General features: G+C 38.5%; 1 protein-coding gene across 19 annotated transcripts in view; it reads right to left on the bottom strand.

Annotated features, from left to right (window-relative positions):
* The window catches only part of PTK2 (protein tyrosine kinase 2), a 418748-nt gene that overhangs the window by 78133 nt on the left and 313982 nt on the right, over positions 1–26633 (bottom strand). For 18 of the 19 annotated variants that reach the window (XM_072602962.1, XM_072602979.1, XM_072602958.1 and 15 more), the window contains 3 exons: positions 26450–26550; positions 22358–22447; positions 10104–10308 (listed from right to left, as the gene is read on the bottom strand). In XM_072602962.1, the coding sequence (XP_072459063.1) occupies positions 10104–10308; positions 22358–22447; positions 26450–26550 (396 nt within the window). Of the gene's footprint in view, positions 1–10103; positions 10309–17088; positions 17291–22357; positions 22448–26449; positions 26551–26633 lie in introns of those variants that run through there. The other variant, XM_072602977.1, reaches the window with a different exon arrangement.

Below are 26633 nucleotides of genomic sequence, written 5' to 3'. Positions count from 1 at the left end.
TATGTATATAATAAAAGAATTACTATTCCCATTTTACAATTAAGGAAACTGAGGCCCAGAGAGGTTTCTCAGTTCACAAAGGTAGCATAAAATGGAGCTGGGCCTTGAGATTTAGGTCATATCTTTCTAAATCCAGTGTTTTTTGCCCCTACTTATGCCCCAGCTGGATATGAAATTATTTAGATCTTGAAGTGTCCTCAGAAATAATGTGGTTTACTTGTTTCATGGATAAGATCAGAAAAAATAAATTACTTCCCTCAGGTAACTCTGGTCTCCTAATGATCAGGCCAATGTTCTTCCTGCTACATAAACTGTGTTCGTGTAGTTAACATTTTTATTATCTTTATATCTACATTTATGCACTAAATTCTAATTTTTCATGATTTTCTACCACACATGGACAGAGATAACTGAAAACTGACTAATTAAAAGTTGCTTTGGCAGAAAAGTTTTACCACTGCACATTTATAATGTGGTTTACAAATGAAAAAGTAGAGTTTAGCTTTATATCCAATGCCACTTATATAGTCACATATATTGATTTTTTAAAGAAAAATTAACTTTCTTTAAACCTTGTCTAAAGTCTTAAAATAAATAAATAAATGAGTCCCATGTTTCCTTTACTCCAAGTCAGCTAAATACACACTTCTCAAGTCCTTCATCCTTGAACTATTCACATATTTTTAATCTTTTCAGATCTCATTCATTTTTAATTCTGCCTTTATCTACAAATTATCTTTCAGGAATGTTTGAAGAAAGTGGGTTTCATGATGAAGCTTGTTAAAAAATTCCATAAGAAGACTAATGTGGTCATACTTTTGGTAGGTGATTTCCTCATGACTCAGTTAGACTGTCTTGTTTACATCCTGTTTTATGTTGAGAAGGTATGAGTTACTTTTACCAGATTTGTTTATGTATGATGTATCTCATGGAATCTATTACTGTCTCATAGTATATCTGTACCTACATTGTACCATTATTAAATAATTGTGGTTGCGTGGCTATGTTTTCATAATGCTGCGATAGGTGCTACACAGAGTTTGTTAACCAATGTAATCTTTTCCCTAGAGTCACAGAATGATAGAACTGAAAGTGATCTTAGTGATTATATAGTCCAAACCCTCAGAGAGAAGATTTGGGTTTGAATGTTGCCATTAATAACTCCCTGTGTGGTTCTGGGCAAGCCCCTTAAAACCTCTTTGCACTCAGTTTCCTCATGTCTAAAATGTGGGTCTTGGAATAGATGATCTTACAGTTCTTTTCACTTCTAAATCTTAATTCTAAATATAATGCCAAGTTTAATATTATGGAATTTAATAGGTATGAATGCAAAGTCATATAAGTGGTTTTAATTTTAAGATGGAAGAGGTAAAAAAAAAGATGAAAGAGGTAGGGATAGCAGTAGCAGAGATAACAGTAAGCTGAAAAATACTTGAGAGAGCTTAGTGAATATGTTCAATATGGATTAATAGTACAATAAGGCAACCAAAACAACAAAGCTAATGCCGATTTAGGCTGCATTAATAAAGGCAAAATAGCCATGATTAGGGTGAGAACTGCCCTGTTGCCCTCTTCCCTGACTGGATTATATCATTAGTATAGATTCAATTCTGGATGCCACATTTCAAAGACACTGATAATCTCAAAAGTTTCCAAGGTCAAGATGATGAATGGCCTCAAGAATATGAAATATAAAAAATGATTTTAAGGATTTAAGGATGTTTAAATCTGGAGAAGACTTGGGAATGATAGCTGTCTTCAAGTATTTGACAGGCTATCTTGAGGAAGAGGGATTAGAGGTAATCAACTAAAGAGGGCAGAAACAGTAGTAATAAGTGAAAATTTTAAAGAGATTAGTTCAGGCTTGAGATAAGGGAAAAAATGTCTAACAATTAGAGCTATCCAAAGGTAGAAGGAACTGCCTTTGAGGTAGTGCGCTCCTCCATACAAACAAGGACTGGATGACCACTTGTTAAGAGGCAGTACAGAAAATTCTTCTTGAGGAAGGGATTGATTTTGATGGTGCTTTCCAACTCTGAAATTCTGCGAATCTGTAAATCTGTGAGTTTGATAACCATGAGTTATCAAAAGCAATGCTATCCAATGATTTTTGGAAGGGTTTTCCACAAGTTCAAAATACTGAGGACATGGACCTATCCAAAGAAAAAAGATTTTAATGGTTCTCAGTGCTCACTAATCCCCTTCTATTTCTCTAGGGATGTTGAGAAAGCATGCTAAAAACCACAATACTGAGATAACCAGTAAACACTATTCTACTGAAACTTGAAGGGTGAAACCTCTGCTTAATGGTCATTTTGTTGGAGGAATTTCATTATAGCAAAATCGACAATCTGGCTGTATATGAAACCAGAAGTTATAAGAAAGTTGTAGCTAAATGAAAGAGCTGAGAGCTCACAAGTTGTTCTGTGAGCAACCACAAACTCTGGGTGGTAGTGGTTTTATTGAAAATGTACAGGAACATGAAATGATATATCATGGGATACTGTGCCATATTACACTATGGGGCTCATGCAGAAAAGCAAAAGAAACATGAGGAGAACTGCAATTTATCAACATCTGTTAGCTAGAGAAGAGAGAATCTAAAAAGAATTCATTAAGAATGTTCAAATAAATTACAAAAAAACTTTGACACTTGGAAACTTCAATGTGAATGTGGGCATTAAGGAGAGGGCAGCAAAAAAGTTTAGAAAATATGATTCAGCACTAAGATGTCAATGTCCTACAGAATCTCAGGGGAATACCTATCTCCTATTCAAGGGTAAAGTCCTCCAGATGTTTGCAGATAGCACTGTGCTAATTTCATCAAGTTAAAAAACATCATTTTGACTCCTAAACAAAGTCTGTTATTTCTATAAGTGTTCTGAAGTACTCAGTTTAATGATGTGACAATTCAATAGGCATTTACTAAGTACTCTCTATGGAGTAGGAAGCGGAGATACCAAGATAAAAAATGAAACCACTGCTGACTTCAAGGAGCTTATACTCTCCTGGGAGATACAACATGCATACAAATAAGTAAGCACAAAATAAGTATAACGTAATTTTTTTTGAGACACCAACAATTGGAAGAATTAGAAAAGACTTCATGTAGTAAGTGGCTCTTAAGATAAGACCTGAAGGGTGATATAGGTTCTAAGAGGTAGAAGTGGGGAGGGAGAGCTTAAGGAAGGTACATGGAGGGCAAAGAGAATGTCACACATAGAGATCAGCAAATAGCCCAATATGGCTGGAATGCATAGTAAATGAGGGGGAAAAATACTTAGTCATCCTAGAAAGAAATGTGGGAGCCCGATCATAAATCACTTTCATCACAGTAGATCTTTTTTTTAAAATCTTAGATGGACAAAATATATTTCAGATACAGAATCAATAAGCCTTTGCAGCTAATAGTATATATGGGTGATAAGGAAAGGTGAGGAGTTGAGGATAACTCTTGCTTTCAAATCTGGGTGACCAGCAGAAGAGTGGTGACTTTAATAGAAGTAGACAGTCAAGAAGATGTAGGGGAAATATTAATGAGCCCATTTTTGGACATGTTGCACTTGAAATATCTATGAGACATTCAGGAAGAGATGTGTTAAACAGGTAAATGGAGATAAGGAAATGGAGATCAGGAGGAATGAGGTCTTAGGAATGTGGACTGGTAATCAGGCACAAAGAAATAACAGTGTGACCACTGATGGGGTTCATGACAGAATCTGAAGTATAACTATGCATAGTAGATAAGATATGATTTATCATCCACCAAAGCAGAGAAAGAAATATTTATCTCCAATAAGTAGAAATTGAAACAACATCAAGAAAATACAGGAAGGAGTAGATTTCTTCAAGGAAAGTATGGTTAATAGTGTTTAATACTGCAAAGAGGTAGGGAATGGTTACAGAGAAAGCCATTGGATTTAGTAATAAAGAGATCATTATTGACTTTGGAGAAAACAGGAATATAAAAATATGCATGTACGTATTTATGTATGAAAGGCAAGGAATTGTCCTCAAACAGAATAGGATTGATGGCCCTTGAGGTATATTCCACACGGAAGTGTGCTGGATTGTAAATGGAAAGGCATGAGTTCAATTATTCCAAGCTCCTCCAGTAACGAAGTCTTTTTTTTTTTTAACAGCACTATTTTTCTGCTGATTCTAAATGGTAGTAAATCATATGATACTGCAATCTCTGAAGAATCAAAGGAAAATGGTGGATGTAAATAGGTTGCATCATATCAAAAATGATTAAATGAATGCATGGAGCAATGCAAAAGATATCATCAAAGAGATATATGGACGTATAGCCGAAATAAGGAAATAATCTGTTCATAAAGCAAGAGGAAGAATTAATTGATGAATAACCAGTATGCAACACTCACACTAACATAATGTTAAAATATTAACACTATGTGGGAACCCTTCATGGAGATTTTAATAAGAAAACAGAGATAAGAAAACAGAAGAATGAGAAAGTATAGATGGGATGAGATCCATAGCATTGGAGGAAGTATGTATATCAAAGAAACTTCAGATCCACTTAAGTATATATATGGTATGTCAGTACAATAAAACATTAAAAGAAAAAAAAAGAGAAAGGTCTCCAGAGCTGGCTAGAGCGTATATGGAGAATTTATGGGAAAACATGGATACACACACATACATATATGTATATAGTGGTTGGTGGGTTGTTGCCCTTCATCTTTGAAGAGGACCAAAATGACATCACCACGATAAAGTGAAATTTCAGTGTGTCCAACTGTGGCTAGTCAGACCAATACAAGCTTAGAACACTCTACCACAGGCTGGGCACAGATAGTCTGTGTGAATATTTGGGGTAGATATCTCAAATTTGCACATCCTGCATTTACTTTGTGCTGTCTCAGTTCTGCTTTGCTCAAAGAGCACAGTACCCTTTCTGATGTGAGCATGCCCTGCTGAATGGTCCTATGACAGTGTCTCCCATGTTGCACAGTCAAATCCAAAGTTCTTGAGAGAGACCTTAAGGGCGTCCTTGTACGGCTTCTTCTGGCTACTATGTGATCACTTGTGCCATATGAGTTCTCCATAAAAGTCTTTTTGGCAAGTGTACATTTTGCATTCAAACTCCTATCAGAGTTGAGCTCTCTGAAGCGTAGTTTGAATACTTGGCAGTTCAGCTCAAGCAAGGACTTCAGTGTCTTCTCCCTTATCCTGCCAGGTGATCCTCAGAATCTTCCTAATAGAGTTTAAATGAAAGTGATTCAGTTTCCTGGCATAGTGCTAGTAGAATGTTCATATTTCACAAGCATGTAACAATGTGGTCAGCCCAATGGCTTTGCAGACCTTCAGTTTGGTAGTCAGTCTAATACCTCTTCTCTCCCAAACTTTTCTTCAGAGCCTCCCAAACACAGAGCTAGCTCTGGCAATGCATGCATCAACCTCCTTGTCAACATGTACATCCTTGGAAAGTACACTACCAACGTAAGTGAACTTATCCACAGCATTCAAAACTTCTCCATTTGTTGTAAGTGATGGTTCCATGTATGTCTGGTGCAGTGGTGGTTGATGGAACACCTGTGTTTTCTTGGTGTTAATTATTAGGCCAAAATTAGCACAGGCAGCAGAGAATTGATCCAGACTTTGTTGCATCTCAGCTTCAGAGGCTTCACTGAGTGCCCAATCATCTGCAAATAGAAAATCATGCACCAACACTCCCTCCACTTTGGTCGTGGCTTGTAACCTTTTCAAATTGAAGAACTTGCCATCAGTACAGTAGTTGACCTTGATGCTGTGTTCATCCTCATTGAAAGCATTTGTCAACACGACTGAAAACATCATGCTAAAAAGCATGGGAGCAAGCACACAGCCCTGTTTCACTCTGTTGGTGACTGGGAAGGCACTAGAGCAATGTCCATTATCCAGAACCCGGATGAACATGCCATCATGAAACTGATGTACAATATTGATGAACTTTTCTGGGCAACCAAATTTTGAAATAATTTTTCATAAGCCCTCATGACTAACAGTATTAAAGGCCTTGGTCAGATCTATAAACACTGTGTACAGACCTCTGTTCTGCTCCTGGCATTTCTCCTGGAGTTGTGGGGCAGTAAACACCATATTGACTGTTCCTTGGCCCTTTCTGAAGCCACACTATGGAAGTGGTCAGCCCATCTCTCTAGGATCATGTCCTTATCACTAATCAATGTGGCTCCATCAGCACTGAGTAGTTGTGATGGACCATAGGTTGGTCCATTAATAGCTTTTAGGGAATCATAAAGGCACTTTGGATTGTTACTGTCAGCATAAAACAATTTCATTTGCATTCTTACTGAGCCAGGAATCCTGCATCTCTCTAAGCTTTGCCTGTACTTTGCTTTTGATGGGATTAAATGCTGCCTTCTTAGAGGTGGATGAACTATCCTTCTGGCAAATTCTGTGGAGGTCTTGTTTTTCATTTAGCAGCTTCTGAATTTCCCCATCATTTTCATCAAACCAGTCTTGGTGTTTCTGAGTAGTGTGACCCAGATGAGCAAATGCAGTGCTGTACACCAAATCTCTGAGAGCTGCCAACTCCTTTTCTGCTTCATTGTTGCCAACTGTGTGTTGGTTCAACTTTCCCTCCAAGTTAGGAACAAACTGTTCACACTCAGAGAAGAACTCTAATTTGTTGACATTAATTCTTCTGGTAGTCATTTCACCTTGGTGGCAGCACTTTTGATGAATGTGAATATTTAGCTTGGGAAGCATAAGTCTATGATCAGTCCAGCACTCTGCACCACACATTACCTTTGTCACTCTCACATCTTGTCTGTCTCTTCTCCTTACAATCACAGTCTATTAGATGTCAATGTTTGCTGCAAAGTGAAGTTTTATTGCATTTAGGTAAACATAAAACAGTGTTGGTGATAAGAAAGTCATGCAGCGCCCAAGTCTTCAGCAGTACATGACCACTGTTGTTGCTGTTTCCAACTCCATTCTACCCTAGGACTCCTTGCCAAGTCTGGTAGTCTGAGCCTACTCTAGCATTAAAGTCTCCCAGAATTATAAGCTTATTCTCTTTTGGCACATCGATGACAAGGGTCTCTAGGACTTCATAAAATTTTTCTTTGACTTCATCAGGGTTCATCATGGTGGGAGCATAGGTACTAATGATGGTGGCATGGCATTTTCCTGTGAGTGGCAATCACATAGTCATGAGCCTGTCATTCATTCCTTTTGGCAGGCATACCAGCTTGCTGATTAGATTAGTTCTGATTGTGAAATCCATGACAACTTCACGGTGCTCCCCTTCACTGCGCTCACTCCATAAAAAGGTATATCCAGCTCCAACTTCAGTAAACTGGCCTTCATTTGCCAACCTTGTTTCACTCAGGGCTGCTATTTGGATGAGATATCTGTTGAGTTCTCTTGAAACAAGAGTCATTTGTTTTTCAAGTCTACTGGATTTTGTATTGTCTATTGGTGTGCATACATTCCGTGTACCAATGGTGAGTGGAATCATCATTGCAGATGTTTTTGTACATTTTGTATAATTTTTTGTGTTTTGACCACATAGTGGGATTCCCTGCCTGCCAGGCCAGGGTTGGCCAAGCCGACAATGTTTAGGGCTCCTTTTCTAGCCCCCTTCCTCCTCACACCAGGAGGTGAGCAGTGCAAAACCTGAAAGACTGCTCAGACACCCAGGGGTGTCTGCCAGGGGGCTGCTGAGTCCCACTGCTGCTTCCAGTGAGAAACGACCCTATGGCCTGGGCTGCTTCATCACTTGCCTGTCGCCACATTACTTTGAGACATAACAGTGAAATAGTATGGGTGATGTCTTTTGATCCATGTGTAAATTGGATTTAAGTGAGGCAGAGTTGCATGAAGTCGTCAGCCTCACTCTCTCCTCTAGAGTCATCATAGTCCAGTGGCAGGACAGAGTCAAGATGGCTGGTGATGGCTCAGGATGCAGCGGATGACCCTGGCGTCTTCAGTGTCTAGCCAAGCTCTAAGTGCTCCACATCACATGTGTCATCTGCTTTCATGGCCATTGGAACAAAATGTACTCATCTGCTTATTCCACCAGAGGAAGCCTTCACATGCTTGGGGTAGACACCCCCCTAACTCACCAATGGGTTTGAGATCCCTTGGTTACCCACAACCTGGTTTGGCCTGTCTGTCGAAATGGTTTACCAGGGTGTGGCCACTATGCATGCTGCAGCTTTTTGAAGCCACAGGTGAGTTAGGTGGAACAGGTGGACGCCAAAGGTGGAAACAGCCCCCAAAAGGGCTTGGCAGGCATCATACCAAAGGGTTTTGAATTGGTGAAGAGAATATGTACATCCAGTGAATCAAAGGCTTAGCAAAGTTTTAATTCTACATAACAGGTACTAGGGAATCATGATTCTGTGATCCAAAGTGATGGATCTCCAATTTAAAAATTAAATATTTGTAACCCTTTGTGAAAAAAGTACCATAGACCTAACATGTCAAAGTAGCTGCTGCAGCTCACAAAAACCTGAGTGTAGTCTGAAACACATTAAAATGTAAATGGGAAATGTTTAACAAAATAAATAAGAAAAAAAAAACCAACACACTTCCCTCCAAAACTCTTCCAAATAGATCTAGAAAACATACCAGATCAGATCCCACTGGGTAAATTCAAGACAAAGTCACAATTAGACTGGCATAAGGAAACAGAGAGGTAGAGAGAGGGGATGGAGTCTGGCCAGGAGTTGTGGCAGTGCAGGGAAAGGTTACAACTAAGAGCTAGAGGAGGTCTCATAACGAAATCAGGGTATCTTCCCAGACTCATAATGGGGCATCTTGGTTGGTAGAGGTACAGCTTTTTCACCTACAACCTAGAGCAATCCAGTTTGCACTGATGAGGGAAACTGTGCCTAAGAGTACTGTTCTGGCCTGGATGATATTCAAGGAAGTAGCAGGTTCAGAAGTAAGTAGAAGTATCAGTGGGGCTTTGAAGCCTGTAGAAGAATAACCAGACCAGCAATCCTACAGTCAAAGTGAACCTGAAGTTCTTTAGCCCTGAATTAGCAGAGCTTCCTAGTAGAGCCAAAAAACAATTTGCTGCTGTGCAGACCCAAACTTCGTTCAAGAACATTCAAAGCTTAAACCTGGGGAACAGCAATCAGACTTTACCTTGGATCAAACCACTGTAGGAGCACTGAAAGGTTAAAGATCCCCAGCCTGAGTTGTCCCTTAGATTCTAGAACAATACAACACTGGACCAGCCCAGATCTTCCCTGCAAAGAGCCTAGCCCTAACACCAAGTCTGAAGTCAGAAATCCTCAATCCCTTCTGTTAGGTTTTCCCTCATCTTAAGAGAGGAATGGAAACAGAGGGGAAGAATACATTGAGGGGTGGTAAGAAGGGACAGGAAAGTCAGGGAAAATTACTCCACATAATCAGGATGTGCAAGTAGATATTTAAATAATGTGGAGAGAGGTAGGGGGAACAGCTGACACTTGAACTGGTTAAAAGAGAGAAGAAATAGAGCTGGGGAAAAAATACATCAGTTTTGGAAATGGGAGAGGGAAAACTTAGTGGGAGGTATATTAAAGGAAAGATTAATCTTGAACAAAACAAACTAAGGATGTGCAAAAATATTTGGCAAGGAAGAGCAAAGAATTGTCTATAATCTGAGGAATACCCCAATCATGTTATGATATGTTAAGTATGATGGAATACTATTGTGCTGTAAGAAATGATGAAGAAGATGGCTTCAGAGAAACCTGGAAAGACGTATATGAACTGGTGCTGAGTGAAATGAATGGACTCAAGAGAACAATTTTTACATTGGTAGGGACAGGGTAAAGACAAACAACTTTTGAAAGAATGAGAAACTCTCATCAGTATAAATCAATCAAGCTTCCAGAGGACGAATGATGAAACATGCTACCCACACCTCCTGATAGAGAGGTGAAAGAGCACAGAATGAGAAATATATTTTTTAGACATGGTCAGTGTGAAAATTTGTTTTGACTATAAATATTCGTACACAGTGATTTTGTTTTTCTTTCATTCTCAATTTGGATGGATGGGTGAGAGGGAAAGAAATGTATTTCTGTTAATTTAAAAAAATGAAATGTAATTTAAAAAATGACATATAACCCTACCTGAGTTGTGCTTTGAGTTCAGTAAACCTCGGTCTTCTGCTCGGATCATATGCCCAGCATTTTGTCATAAGGCTGTAGAGGGTAGGAGGACAATTTGGAGGCATTGGTAACCGTTCACCATTCTCAATTCGTCCAATTACATCATTGTTCTTTACTCCTTGGAAAGGCTTAACACCATGCATCAAAATTTCCCACATGCATACACCTGTAAAGCAGGAGGATAAAAAGTGAATGAAGCAAATCAATTTTAATTCCCAATAAACTGAAAACTATTAAAAATGTTTAAAATACATGGTGCATAGCATAGCAACACTTTGCCTAGAATTAAAAAAAATAAGTATTTGGTGAATAAAGGAAGAAAACAAATTGCCAATATGAGGGATTTTTTTTTCCTCAATCTCAAATTATAAAGCTACATTCAAAATATCTTAATGGGTAAACAGATGGCCTTTAACAACCAGCAGCAACAACCAGTACTTACTGTAGTTAAGTACCTATGTGTAAGATGCTGTGGTAGGCACAGTGGGACAGAAAGATGAGTAAGACTCAATCCCAGCTCTCACTACTGTAGTAGAAACAATTAACTGTAATATAAAAGAGATCATGTGCCTATGTTTAAAGAAATGTGCTATAATGAGGGAACAAAGACCCCCTCCCCCAATCTCGCATCCCATGTTCCTGTACTATTAAATTTGCACATTGAAAGAAAATGTCATAGCCTTTTCCTATAGATATCATTTATTTCTCAAAGATCCAAATAACCATGCATAGAGTGTACAGTGCTTTTCATTCTTATTTCTGTGGAATCATCCCCTAAGGTTTTGGGGAAATGCCCTGGAAAGGCAGCAACGTTTATTGTATTAGGGATCAGAAAACTTGAGTTTGAATTGAATCCTGGTTATGTTATTACCTTTTGTGACACTGTACAAGTTATTGTTCCACTCTAGGATTGTGGTTCCTTTTTTTGTAAATTGAGGGGGTTAGTTATTTACACAGGCAGTAAATAACAGAGCCAAGACTTGAACCCAAGTTCTCTGACTCAGCATTCAGCACACTTTCCAACAACTACACTATAATAAAAACCACTGACATGACTTAAAGTGGACTGGAAGGAACTTACCAATACAATTAATTTATACATCAACAAATTTTCCAAAAGTATGTAAGTGTTGGCTGGATTTCATGAGGGGTCTTTGGAATGAGAGTGTCACTGATCCCTTTTATTAATTATCCTCTACCATGATTAATAAAATGATTAGTTGCCCAGAAACGATGTCTCCCAAACTTTTTATACGTCCCAATGTACTAAGATGTACAGAAGATAGAAGCAAGGACAGGTAAAAGACAAATGCAGAAAAGTAGGATCATCTCATTAGACTAGCATCTGGGGCATGAAAACTTGGACCAGGATAAGATTGGTGAAGATAATGAAAAAATTATTTTTAGCTATGTTGGAAGCAAAAGGAAGTTCAAAGAAAGAATAGATAGGACTGTTTTGGGGAGTGGATGGGATGGTGATAATTAACAATGGAAAGCAGAATTATGTAACTCTTATTTGGCTTTTGTCTTCTCTGCCAAAAAGATGACCTAGAAAGGGTAGAACAAAAATGACCAATTAGAAGTTGACACCCAAGGCAAGTACAGAGACATGAAGAGGGCACCTCACTGTCCTTGATAAATTCAAGACATCAGGTCTAGATCAATCACAACTCAGGACACTGAAAGTGCTGGTGGTGGATATGATCATTGAGTTGATGTTGGTGATCTTTAAAAAAACATGGAGGACACTAGAGTTGAGAGAAAACGAACTAGGCAAAGGTTGTCCTAAATTTCAAAAAGGGAAAGAAGGAAACTCTGTAAGCTATATGCTAGTGAATTTGAATTAGATTTCTGGCAAGTAACGTGAATAACGTTCAATTCATCAGTCATTTGACATTTAACTTAACAAAGCCCTAAGTTTGGCAGAAACCTGGAATGTGTGTAATATGGAATAAACCTGGAGAAAAAGTTTGGAGGCCAGATCATGAAAGTCTTTAAATACCAAGCAGAGAACTGGTCATTTATCCTAGAGTTAAGAGGGAGCTACTGGTAACTTCATGGTTGAAGAGAGGAGAGTCTGGAAGCCAAGAAACCAATTAGGAAGTTATCATACTAGTCAATGAAAGGGATGATGAAGACCTGGACTAGGGTGGTGGTGATGTGAGCAGAGAGAAGGGGAGAGATGTGAAATGTAATGGAGGTAGAATTGATGAGATGTAAGAGCTAAGTGACTATTGTGGGGCAAGGGAAGGAGAAGAGTTAAAAATTTTTGAGAGGCTACAAGCCTTAGTGACTGGAAGGATGGTGGGATCCTCTAAAGAAATAGGTAAGTTAGGAAGGGGTTTGGGTTTAAGGAAAAAGTGAGTTCTGTTTGGATTTTTTGAGTTTGAGATGCCTATGGAATATTCAGGTGGAGTTATCTGGTAGGCAGCTGGTGATCTAGGATAGCAAATCAGGAATGAGAGTGGTCTATGTAGATTTAGGAGTCATTTGCATAGGTGATTGTTGTCCTTTCTCTTTGAAGAGGACCAAAATGACATCACCATTGTAAGGTGAAATTTCAGTGTGTCCGACTGTGGCTGATCAAACCAATAAGAGCTCAGAATGCTCTACCACACGTTGGGCACAGATAGTCCATTTGAATATTTGGGGTGCATATCTCAAATTTGCGCATACTGTGTTTACTTTGTGCTGTCTCAATTCTGCTTTGCTCAAAGAGCACAGCACCTTTTCTTATGTGGGCACGTCCTGCTGAGCAGTCCTGTGTCAGTGTCTCCCATGCTGCACAGTCAAATCCAAAGTTCTTGAGAGAGACCTTGAGAGTGTCCTTGTATCATTTCTTCTGGTCACCATGTGAACACCTGCCCCAATGCAAGTTCTTCATAAAAGAGTCTTTTTAGTAAGTGTACATTTTGCATTAGAACAACATGGCCAGCCCACTGGAGCTGCATTCTCTGAAGCATAGTTTGAATACTTGGCAGTTCAGCTGGAGCAAGGATTTTAGCATCTGGTACCTTATCCTGCCACGTGATCTTCAGAATCTTCCTATGACAGTTCAGATAGAAACAATTCAGTTTTCTGGCATGGCGCTGGTAGACTGTCCATGTTTCACAAGCATATAACAGTGAGGTTTACACAACGGTTCTATAGACCTTCAGTTTGGTAGTCTAATACCTCTTCTCTCTCAAATTTTTCTTCAGAGAGAGCCTCCCAAACACTGAGCTAGCTCTGGCAATGCATGCATCAACCTCCTTGTCAATGTGTACATCCTTGGAAAGTATAATACCAAGGTAAGTGAACTTATCCACAGCATTCAAAACTTCTCCATTTGTTGTAACTGATGGTTCTATGTATGGATGGTGTGGTGGTGGCTGATGGAGTACCTGTGTTGTTAATTATTAGGCCAAAATTAGCACAGGCAGCAGAGAATTGATCCAAACGGTTGCATCTCAGCTTCAGAGGCTGCACTGAGTGCATAATAATCTACGAACAGAAAATCATGCACCAACACTCCCTCCACTTTTGTTTTGACTTGTAGCCTTTTCAAATTGAAAAACTTGCCATCAGTACAGTAGTTGACCTTGATGCTGTGTTCATCCTCTTTGAAAGCATTTGCCAACATGGCTGAAAACATCATGCTAAAAAGCATGGAAGGGAGCACAAGCCCTATTTCACTCCACTGGTGACTGGGAAGGCATGAGAGCAATGTCTATTAACCAGAACCTGGGCAAACATGCCATCATGAAATTGATGTACAATATTGATGAACTTTTCTGGGCAACCAAATTTTGACATAATTTTCCATAAGTTCTCATGACTAACAGTGTTAAAGGCCTTGGTCAGATTTACAAACACTGGGTACAGACCTCTGTTTTACTCCTGGCATTTCTCCTGGAGTTGTGGGGCAGCAAACACCATATCGAGTGTTCCTTGGCCCTTTCTGAAGTCACACTGGCTCTCAGGTATATGACCATCTTCCAGGTAAAGGATCAGCCTATTAAGGAGGACTCTAGCAAGAATTCTGCCAGCAATGACTAAGAGAGAGACGCCCCTGTGATTGTTGCAGGACAATTTATTCCCTTTACCCTTATAGAAATGCACAATGGAGGCATCTTTGAACTCCTGGGGAATAACCTCCTCTTGCTATATAACTTGGAAATTTCAGTCAGCTTTTGTATGAGCAATGGTTCACCCTACCTTGTAAATCTCAGCTGGAATGGAATCAGCACCGGGTGTTTTGCCACATGAAAGAAGCCTAATGGCCCTCAAAACCTCTTCTTCAGTTGGAAGCTCAGCTAAGGAGGGACTGACTTCAACCTGAGGTAAAGAGTCAACGGCCTCAGCATTGATTTATGATGGTCTGTTGAGAACACTATGGAAGTCTCCTGTCCATCTCCCTAGGATCATGTCCTTATCACTAATCAATGTGGCTCCATCAGCACTGAGTAGTTGTGATGGACCATAGGTTGGTCCATTAATAGCTTTTAGGGAATCATAAAGGCACTTTGGATTGTTACTGTCAGCATAAAACAATTTCATTTGCATTCTTACTGAGCCAGGAATCCTGCATCTCTCTAAGCTTTGCTTGTACTTTGCTTTTGATGGGATTAAATGCTGCCTTCTTAGAGGTGGATGAATTATCCTGCTGGTAAATCCTGGGGAATTCTCATTTTTTATTTAGCAACTTCTAAATTTCCCCATCATTTTCATCAAACCAGTCTTAGTGTTTGTGAGTGTTGTGATCCAGATGAGCTCTGAACACTGCCATCTCCTTTTCTGCTCCATTGTTGCCAACTATGTGCTGGCTAATCTCACCCTCCAAGTCAGCAAAAAACTTCACACTCAGAGAAGAACTCTAATTTGTTGACATTAATTCTTCTGGTAGTCATTTCACCTTGGTGGCAGCACTTTTGATGAATGTGAATATTTAGCTTGGGAAGCATAAGTCTATGATCAGTCCAGCACTCTGCACCACACATTGCCTTTGTCACTCTCAAATCCTGTCTGTCTCTTTTCCTTACAATCACAGTCTATTAGATGTCAATATTTGCTGCAAAGTGAAGTTTTATTGCATTTAGGTGAACAGAAAACAGTGTTGGTGATAAGAAAGTCATGCAGTGCCCAAGTCTTCAGCAGTAAATGACCACTGCTGTTGCTGTTTCCAACTCCATTCCTCCCTAGGACTCCCTGCCAAGTCTGGTAGTCTGAGCCTACTCTAGCATTAAAGTCTCCCAGAATTATAAGCTTGTTCTCTTTTGGCACATCGATGACAAGGGTCTCTAGGACTTCATAAAATTTTTCTTTGACTTGATCAGGGTTCATCATGGTGGGAGCATAGGTACTAATGATGGTGGCATGGCATTTTCCTGTGAGTGGCAATCACATAGTCATGAGCCTGTCATTCATTCCTTTTGGCAGGCATACCAGCTTGCTGACTAGATTAGTTTTGATTGCAAAATCCATGCCAGCTTCACGGTGCTCCTCTTCACTGCACCCACTTCAGAAAACGGTGTTTCCAGCTCCAACTGAAGTTGGTCTTCATTTGTCAAGCTTGTTTCACTCAGGGCTGCTGTTTGGATGCGATACCTGTTGAATTCTCTTGCAACAAGAGCAGTTTGTTTTTCAGGTCTAATGGATTTTGTGTTGTCTATAAGATCCATGTACCAATGGTGAGTGGAATCATCTTTGCAGATGATTTTGTACAATTTTTTGTGTTTCGACCACATAGTGGGATTCCCTACAGGCTGCGGTAATCAGGCCAGGGTAAGCACAGAATATTTAGGGCACCTTTTCCAAACCCACTTCCTCACACCAGGAGTTGAGCAGTACAATCCTTAAAAGGCTGCTCAGATACCCATGGGGCTGCTGAGTCCCACTGCTGCTTCCAGTGAGAGATGACCCTATGGCCTGGGCCGCCTGTGTGCAGGGTTGTGAATACAGCTCCCAGTGTATCTGCACCTGCTGTTTCATCACTTGCCTGTCACCACAGGACTTTGAGGTGTTATAGTAAAATGGTATGGGTGATGTCTTTTGATCCATGTGTAAATTGGATTTAAGTGAGGCAGAATTGCATGAAGTCGTCAGCCTCACTCTCTCCTCTAGAGTCATCATAGTCCAGTGGCAGGACAGAGTCAAGATGGCTGGTGATGGCTCAGGATGCAGTGGATGACCTTGGCATCTTCAATGTCTAACCAAGGTCTAAGTGCTCCACATTGCCTGCTTCAACTGCCTTCATGGCTGTTAGAGCAAAATGTTCTCATCTGCCCATTCCACCAGAGGAAGTCTTCACATGCTTGGGGTAGAAATCCCCCTAACTCACAAGTGGGCGCATGCTGCAACTTCTAGGAGGCACAGGTGAGAGTTGGGTGGAACAGGTGGACACCAAAGGTAGAAAGGGCCCCACAAAGGGCTTGGCTGCCATCGCACCAAAGGTCCTCCCTGAATACACATTACACCTCATAAATTCTAATAATTTCTAATAATAAATAAATTCAAATAATTTGTAATAAATTCTATCTCATGAATGTGACATAGGGACTGAAGTATTTTCACTGACTAAAAATTTATGGTTCATAATTTTAGATAACCTTTCTTACAATTCTTCCATGTACCCTTGCTTATTCTTCACATAAAGCTTTTCCTCTTACTTCTTTACTCCTTTGCTGATTCTGCTCCTGATTCTAGCCTTTTCACTCTAAAAGACACCTCTGCCCCTGTGACTTTAGGAGTCTTAGGTCAGTTTTTCCTAGAGACTCCATTCTGAAGATGAGCCCAGGGAAACATGATGATTCTTTCACTCCTCTCATGGTTCTCCTCCTAAGCCTCTGGACTACTTCCCCTTGACTCACCCTTCTGCCATTGTTTTGTTTTAAAATGCTTATATGTTACAAGGTTTTTTAAAAAGTACAGAAGAAATGGGAGGGCAAAAGAAAACAAGTAGGACAAGTTTGAAAATTACATATTGAATTCATTTTAATACTTTAAAAGAAAAGCTAGTTGTACATAAGATATTCTCAACTTAATTGATAATCTTTATTCTACTTCATATATGGTAATGTTTATTTTATTTGGAAGCTGAACTGGGACAAATATGACAAATCATCTTTACACATATGGGATGAAAGAACTTCGCATCAACACAAGTTTGTCTGAAAAAGATTAAATGGACAACAAGTTCAATATAAGTTAACACTATGATATAACGATGATAAAAATATTTATATAGCACATTGAGGTTTGCAAAGTTATTTACAGACATGATCTCATTTGATCCTCACAATGACTCTGTGAGGTAGATGTTATTCTTCTTCTCATTGTACTGATGAGGAATCTGAAGCTGAGAGAAGTTAATGACTTGCCTGGGGCCATACAACCATTCAGTGTTTGAGACAGTATTTCAATTCTGGTCTTCCTGACCCCTAAATCTAGCACTATCCATTTTGCATTCATTTGTCTCTTGGCAGCTGAAAAAGCTAACATAATCTCAAGCTATATTAAGAGGCATAGTGCTCAGGAGAAGGCTAGTAATAATTTTGTATGTATTCCTAGAGAATTGCATATATCTGGAGAACTGTGTTTAATTTTAGGTGTCATAATTTATTTTTTCAATTTAATTTTAGTTTTCAACATTCGCTTCCACAAAATTTTGATTTTAAAATTTTCTCACCATCTCCCCCCTTCCCCAGGATAGCATGTATTCTGATTACCCTCTTCTCCAATCAGCCCTCCCTTCTGTCACCCCACACCCCCACCTCTTTCCCTTCCCTTCTACTTTTCTATAGGGTTAAGATAAGATTTCTATACCCCATCGCCTATATATCTTATTTCCTAGTAGCATGCAAAAACAATTTTTAACATTCATCTTTAAAGCTTTGAGTTCCACATTATCTCCCTTCCCCCCTCGCTCACCCCCCTCATTGAGAAGGCAAGCAATTTGATATAGGTACAGTCATGCAAAACACTTCCATAACAGTCATGTTGTGAAAGACCACATTTCCTTCTATCCTGTTCCCCACTCCATTTATTCTATTCTCTCCTTTGACCTGTCCCTCTACAAAAACATTTGCTTTTGATTACCCCTTCTCCCAATCTGCTATCCCTTGTATTATCCTTCACCTCTTATCCCCTTCCCCTCTACTTTCCTGTAGGATAAGATAAACTTCCATAACTAATTGAAGGTATGTTATTCCCTCCTGAAGCCAAATCTGATGAAAGTAAGACTTATTCCCTCTCATCTTCCCCTGCACTATAAAAGCTCTTTATTGCCTCTTTTATGTGAGAATGATTTACTACATTCTACCTCTCCCTTTCTCTTTCTCCTAGTACATTCTTCTCAACACAATTTTCTTTTTTAGATAATCACCCCTTCATATTCAGCTCATCCTGTACCCTTTGCCCCCCGATATATATATATAATACACACACACACACATATATGCATATATATATATATATATATATATATATATATTCCCTCCAACTATCCTAATACTGAGAAAGATATCATGAGTTACAAACATAATTTTTCCATGTAGGAATGTAAACAGTTCAGTTTTAATAAGTCCCTTATGGTTTCTCTTTCCTGTTTATCTTTTCATTCTTCTCTTGATTCTTGTATTTGAAAGTCAAATTTTCTATTCAACTCTGGTCATTTCAACATGAATGCTTGGAAGTCCTCTATTTCATTGAAGTTTCATTTTTTCTCCTGAAGTATGATACTCAGTTTTGCTGGGTAGGTGATTCTTGGTTTTAATCCTATCTCCTTTCACCTCTGGAATTTCATATTTCAAGCTCTCCAATTTCTTAGTATAGAAGCTGCTAAATCTTGTGTTATCCTGATTGTGTTTCCACAATACTTGAATTGTTTCTTTCTGGTTGTATGTAACATTTTCTCCTTGACCTGGGAACCCTGGAATTTGGCTACAATATTCCTAAGAGCTTTCCTTTTGGGATCTCTTTCAGGAGGTGATTGGTGGACTCTTTCCATTTCTATTTTACCCTTTGGTTCTAGAATATCAGGGCACTTTTCCTTGATAATTTCTTGAAAAATGATGTCTAGGCTCTTTTTCTGATCATGACTTTCAGGTAAATTATCTCTCCTGGATCCATTTTCCAGGTCAGTTGTTTTTCCAATGAGATACTTCACATTATCTATTTTTTCCATTCCTTTGGTTTTATTTTATAATTTGTTGATTTCTCATAAAATCTTTAGCCTCCATTTGCTCCATTTCTAATTTTTAAGGGATTATTTTCTTCAGTGAGCTTTTGGCCCTCTTTTGCCATATAGCTCATTCTGTTCTTAAAGGCATTCTTCTCCTCGTTGGCTATTTGGACCTCTTCTGCCATTTGGGTTGGTCTAATTTTAAAGGTGTTATTTTCTTTAGCATTTTTTTGAGTTTCCTTTAGTAAGCTGTTAACTCGTTTTTCATGATTTTCTTGCATCACTCTAACTTCTCTTCCCAATGTTTTCTCTACTTCTCTTACTTGATTTTCAAAAGCCTTTTTGAGCTCTTTCGTGGCGTGAGACCAATTAATATTTTTCTTGGAGGTTTTGGATGCAAGAGCTTGGGCTTTGTTGTCTTCTGTCGGTATGTTTTGGTCTTCCTCATCACCAATGATGTAAGAAAATACCTCTTCACCGAAAAAGTAAGAATCTATAGTCTCTTTCTTTTTCCTGTTTGCTTATTTTCCCAGCCAATTACTTGGCTTTTGAGCTCTTTGTTATGTGGAGGGCTTCAGAAGTAGCCTCTGTTTTAGAGGTGGCTGTTGCTGCACTGGGGCTGGGGTGGGACCATGCTCCCCTTTCAGCAAGGTCAGAGACTCTTCCCACTGATCTTTTAAGCTGTCTTTAGTGTTTGTGGGTTGAGAAATCTGGAAACCACAGCAGCTTCCAGCGATTCAGTTCCCTAAGGCCTGCTCCAGTTCTGTCCATGCTGGTGTGGCTGATGCTGAACTGTGCTCTGCTCCCAGTTTGGTGCAATAAACCATTCCTGTCGATTTTCCAGACTGTCTTGGGCTGGAAATTTGCTTCAGTCTGCCATTTTGTCGTTTCTGCTGCTTTGAAATTTATTTAGAGTCATTTTTTTGTATGTTTTTTGAGGGGTTTGTGGGGACAGCTCTAGCAGGTCCCTATTTCTACTCTGCCATCTTGGCTCCACCCTGGGTGTCACAATTTAGGAAAGAAATTGCTTAGTTGAGAGACCCTCCAGAAGAAGGCAATAAGGATGGGCTAAAAGGGGATGTTTAGACTGAAGAGGATAAGAATCAAGAGGATACATCAATCAATCAACAAGCATTCATTAAGAACATGACACATGCCAGGCACATAATCTCTCATAAAATCTTACTCCAATGCCTCACTGGGTTCTCAAAGGCTATGTCCCAAAGTATAAGCTGGGGCAGGTTTGGTTGCCAGTATGGTGCCAGTAACAGATTGACTGTTTTCTGAGAACCAACCTAGCAAATGATAAAGAGAAGCCTCAATAATAGGCTGGCCACCTAGAGATGAAAATTTTTTGTCCACAGGTAACCAAAGAAACAAGAAAATTTTTTCTTTTTTAAATGGCCCTCAGTGCTGTCTTCTCCTTCTGGTTTGCCAGTAATGGGGGTGAAGGAGAAGGTAAGTGGGCAGATACTGCGAAGAATCACAGAGTTTTGAAGGCCTTCAACTGAATGCAGTCTGAATGTTAATACTCTATGTATGAAATCTCTGTTCAATCACCAGCACCTGAAATCACTGCTGGAGGAGCTGAATCATATTGACCTTGACATTCGCTAGAAATGAAACAAGAAAGAAGTTGCAGGAAAATGAAGTGAAAGCTCCCAGGTATTTTTTGAACAGAAAACAGAATGGAGTTGCTGGAGTATCTTATGCCCAGATAGTATAGTTCCTTTCAGAACAGTATTATTTCTTTGTTTATTTTTATTTTTGCTTTGTCTCACAGTATGATTGCAACTTCTGCTTTTTTTGGATTCACTTAATGCACAGTAGTTTTTTTTTTCCCCCAGGCCTTCCTTCATTTTTATTCTATGTATGTCTTTATTTTAAAAAAATGTTTTTGTAAGCAAAAGATGATGGAGGGTTTTGTTTTCTTGTCCAGTCTATCACTAATTCACTTTATTAGATTACTTAATCTGTTTATATTTTCCTCCATTTGTCCCCAAGTTTCCCCCCCAAGTTATAATTTTATTCCCTTATATTTCTACATAAATCACACAAACAAAACCTCTGAAGGATGAATATAGTCTTAAAAAGGATGGACTATATACCAACGATTGAAGTGGGCATACAGGATGGCATAGTAAAAAGTTAAATGTAGATATTCTACACATAGTCTCCCCCAAGAATGCAGTTTAATATATTATAATCAAACTCTCTTGCTTAGATAACTTGAGATGAAAATGATCATTATAGGCCTTATTTTCATAACTGCCCCCCCCATTTTTTTTCCTGAGGTATTTTAAGAGCAGCTGGGGGGGCACAGTGGATAGATTATGGAACTTGAAAACAGGAAGGTCTGATTTTGAAACTTGCTTCAAATACAAGCTATGTGACCCTAGGAAAATAATTTAATCCCTATCTTTCTCAGTTGCCTTATCTGTAAAATGAATATGAATACAACACTTATCTCTCAGGGTTGTTGTGAAAATCAAATGAGATCATATTTATAAAGTCCTCTGCAAACCTCAAAGTGCTAGCCATTACTAGTTATTATCTTAGGTGAGATATGCCTGGATATTTCTGAGTGAAGGAGAGTAAAGTGTTATAATTACAGATTCCCAAATCTGATTATGTCCTGATAGCCAAATTTCCAAAAAATGGGTTTTATTTTATATATGTATACATATTATATATAATTAATGCGTTATTCACTACATATCTTATTTCAAAATACTTCTTTACCTCTAATCTTGCTATTATTAAAAGCAACCAGTGATTACTCAAATACCACCTATCAGGAAAAAGAAGAAAAATAAAATAAAACCCACACAATTTACAAATCAACTTGTATTTCTAGGAATATGTGAAGGTGTCTAAAGTAACAGACTCGAGGATAGATGTAAAGAAAATAGCTAATAAAAGAGTCCGTTTTGGGCATGTCAAAAATCAAGGAAGTAGGAATAACTCAATAAGCACAGACTAAAACTAGTAGTAGTGGGTTCCCAGAACAGGAATGTGTTTAAAAAAGATTAACAGTAAACAAACAAATACTTACCAAACATCCATACATCACTAGCTGAGGTAAAACGTCTAAAGTTGATCGACTCTGGAGCCATCCATTTAATAGGCAACTTTCCCTTGGAAGCTATAAGAAAGAGATATTTTGTTTGTTTTTAAAGAAAAACTTCCTATTTTGCATGCTTGAGAATATTAAAATTCACTCTAGAGCCGGCATTTTTAACCTTTTTTGGGCCACTGACCCCCTCTGGCAGTCTCATAGATCTCTTTTCAGAATAATGTTTTTAAAAGAATAAAATGATATATATAGGATTATGAATGAAACCAATGATAGTGAAATACAGTTGTTCAGTTTAAGCAGCTCTAGATGTAATTACTGTCAATAAAAATTTAAAAACCACTATATCATTTGGCTCTCCTCTCAAGATTCAGAGCATATATTTAATTGCCTCAAAGCCCCAAGTTTACTGAGGTCCCTCACATCTCTTTGTATGTATGAAGAGCATTCGGAAAGAGAAGTTTTAAGTAGAGCACTGATAGCATATGCTTTCGTCCCTTGTGGGAAAATAAGCAAAATATGGAGAGATGGGCATAGTGGCAGCAACTGACTGGGTGATTTAACACATAAAACTTTAACACTAATTAGTAAATCCTAAATTATTGGCTGGGGATACCTGAACTGAGTCACCTTTGTTGATTATATACTCTTACTTATGTCTGAACAAGAGGGAAGGGAAGAGGAAAGTAGTGATGTGGAAGGAATATCATATCATCTCTATTCTCAGCAACTGATCAACAAACATTTATGAAGTGCTTAGTATACATCTGAGTCTATGTGAAACTCTAAGAATACCAAGAAAAAAGCAAAAACTGTTCCAGCCTTAAAGAAGTTTATATTCAAATGGAGGAGACAATATACACATATATAAAAATACACAGATACAAGGGAGTAACAGCTGATGGGACCAAAAAAAGGTGTCCTGTAGAAGACAGCACATGAGCTAAGTCTTCAAGGAAGTAAGGAATGCTAAGACATTTGGAGATTAGGAGGAGGGCATTTCAGGCAAGGGGAACAGTGCAATGGCACTGAGATGAACGTGTTATGCCATTTATGAGAAAAAAAATTAGGAATTAGACTTGGACTTTAAAATGCATGGAAAACAGTAATTTGTAAGAAGGCTGGACTGGCACTAAGGGTCTATAGTCCAAAGGGCTTTAAAGTACAAACAGAGAAGTTTGTGTTTAATTATCCAAAGTCTATGTTTAATTATCCCTCAATTTTAACAGTTAAATTTACAGACTTACACTTGCCTGAAAGTGGAAGGCTATGTTTGTTCCACTATGTGGAATGAAATCCAATCACCTCCAAAAACATGCCTCCCAAAATGATATGGTCAAGAGGAAAGACCCTTTGAAAGTTTTGTGGGGGAAGAGTGACTGAAGCAGGGAAAGAGACGCAAGGCAAGGGGATCTATTTGAAGGTTACTGTAATATGCCAAGGATAAGGTGATGCGGACCTGCCAGAGCAGGGGCAAGAGCAAGTTGAAAGAATGGATATGAAATACGATGGCAAGACTTGGCATCGGGTTAGATGTGTGAGGAATGTAAGTTGTTACGGATGGCACTATCTATACCAGGGGTGGAGAACCCTTTGACTGAGTTAATCCTTTATAAAAAGGATTTGTTCTGTAAAATTGGGACTTAGTCAAAAGGCCTGCACTTGAGGACTTAGAAGGCCACATGTGGCCTCAAGGCTGCAGGTTCCCCACCCTTGGTCTCTATATAATTGTTTATATGTCACCTTCCCCACCCCCACTAGACTTGGAGCACCTTGAGGGCTGGAACTATTTTTGGCCTTTCCTTGCATTCCTAGAACTTAGTACAGTGCCTGGCACATAACAGGTGTCAAAGAAATGCTTGCTGACTAAGAAACTGTATAGGATTAGTGAAATACTCTTTTCTGTTTGTTCTTAATCATATTTTTATTGTCTGTACACATCTTTTTGAAGTTGGAGTAGGGTGATATGCAGTGCCATTGTCCTCTATAGAAAAGTCTTCTTATTCTTCCTCATAGAAATTGTGTTGCATTGTCAGATATTAATTTCTTACAGTATCCCACACCTCATGGGCTGAATTTCCATTCTTCACCCTGATAATGATGTCTCTGAGGTTTGCATTTTACACAGGATGTGACAATACCTGACTTTTAACATAGTATTATAAAATGTAGATATGATAATCATAAAGTAGTATATGATAAAGGATAACTACAAAGTAAGGAAAGTAATTCTATGAGACAAACCTAGAAATGAAGGTCATTATATTACTGTTAATGTGAAAAAAATTATAATTAACATTTATAAAGCAATTACTATGTGCCAGGAACTGTGCTAAATGCTTTACAATCACTATCTCATTTGTCAATGTGAACCCTTACCGAGAGGTAGAGGCTGACATTACTCCTATATTAGGCTGAATGTAAGCCACACTGGTATAACCAAACTTTATTAATGGAAAAATTTATAGCTTATCAGTGGAAAAATTATTTACCAGTAATTATACAAAATTATCACACTTAAAACACTGACCTAGTTGGGAGAAACATTTTCCATGATTTACTTTTTTCTGAACATCCTTCATATTTGTATCTGAATAATGTATCTTATTAGCCATTACTCTGAAATTTGTCTTTTCTGGTCACATCTACCACATCTCCTGATCCCGCCATCCTAAGAACGTCTTATTCAACTTAAACATAAAATTGCCATAAGAGGACCAGGTAACAGATGCTTTGGGAAAAACATATTTTATTAGCACTCCCCTATTTCCTAGACATATAATAGTGTTGATACTTTCCCACCCTCCCACTCTTTCCTATTCCAGATACATTTTGTTCTATCTTTACCATTTACAGAGTTCCAACACAGCATCTTCCTAGCCTACTCTGCCACTTATTTTTAACTTGGCATGTGAATTCATTGGTACTGGGAAATCCTGGTAACCAGCAAACTTCTGCCATCTCTATCTCAGAGTTGGCAGATGTCTTAGTCAGTATGAGGAATAAATACAAAGTTTTCCATTCTTCCCTTTTGCCTAAGCTGTTTCCAACTCATGCCACCTTAGGTTCTGAAATTCATTACCCACGTCTTCCTCCATGGCCTTTTTTTGTGTTCTGTAGGTTCTGGGGAGCCCTTTCTGCAACTGCGAAGAGCATCCTCAAGAATGGAATAAAGAAACTGAACTATGCATTTGTATGAGACAGATTTGGGAGCTATGGTTTTTGTTCAGACCGATACACTGCTAGAGCACAATTAGCACTAGCACTATTGCTTCTCTATAAATTGCTAGGCATGAAGAGATACTGTTTATCCCACAGTTTAACTAGACACATGGTGAAATGTGTAAGAAGAAAGATTTTGGCTCAATAGTAGCAGTGACTTCCTAAAAATTAAACTTGAACCAAAATGGAGCTGCCTGATGTGGCAGACAGTTCTCAGGAACTGGAAGAGCTGATGTGGAAACTGCATGATGATCTCTTGTCAGCAGGGATGTTGTACAGGGAGTGCATAGTTCAGGGACAGAATAAACTCAATGACCCCTGAGTTCACTTGCAAGATCCCAAATGAATGAAGCTGGTCTCTGCATAAAACTGAGAATCGTGGGGACTTTTCTCATGTACTGTCCGGAAAATTTTAATTAGTCAACTCAATGTTCATATAATATTTCAAGAATAACCTGAAAAACACAGAAACTTTAATAATGAGGAAATTTTGTGTGCTAATCCTTGAAAAACATCAGTGGGCCAAGTTGTGGTTAAAGAGTGGGTTAATCAATAGCAGTAATATAGCATATTTTGTTGTAAGAATAACTTCAAAAAGGCTCAGGACATACTTTTAACTCCTCTGGTTTCTTCCCATTTTCTATGGTGATTTTAAGGCTTTTATTAATTTAAAACAATGTGTCAAACTGTTTTTAAAGATGTAATCACATTTAGTGGTGTCTACATATACATATATATATATTTTTTTTTTAGAAAATGATTTTTTTCCCCATTTGTTTACTGGTAGGTCAAATTAAATACACAAAATTATAAAAAAATCTGTAGTTCATATATTCTTTCATTTCTTACCTTTGTAATAAGTACTGTCTTCCATATATCGAGACAAACCAAAGTCTCCTAATTTTACACAGTCAGTTGATGATACCAGCACATTTCTAGCAGCAATGTCTCTGAGGAAGAAAGATTTGGGACAGTAAGTTGTACCATAAGACAAATCAAGATTTGGTCTATAATTACCTAAAAATAGATACAA

Source organism: Notamacropus eugenii, chromosome 4, assembly GCF_028372415.1.
Source record: "Notamacropus eugenii isolate mMacEug1 chromosome 4, mMacEug1.pri_v2, whole genome shotgun sequence".
Classification (NCBI taxonomy): domain Eukaryota; kingdom Metazoa; phylum Chordata; class Mammalia; order Diprotodontia; family Macropodidae; genus Notamacropus; species Notamacropus eugenii.
This window is presented reverse-complemented; position numbering and strand designations above follow the sequence as displayed.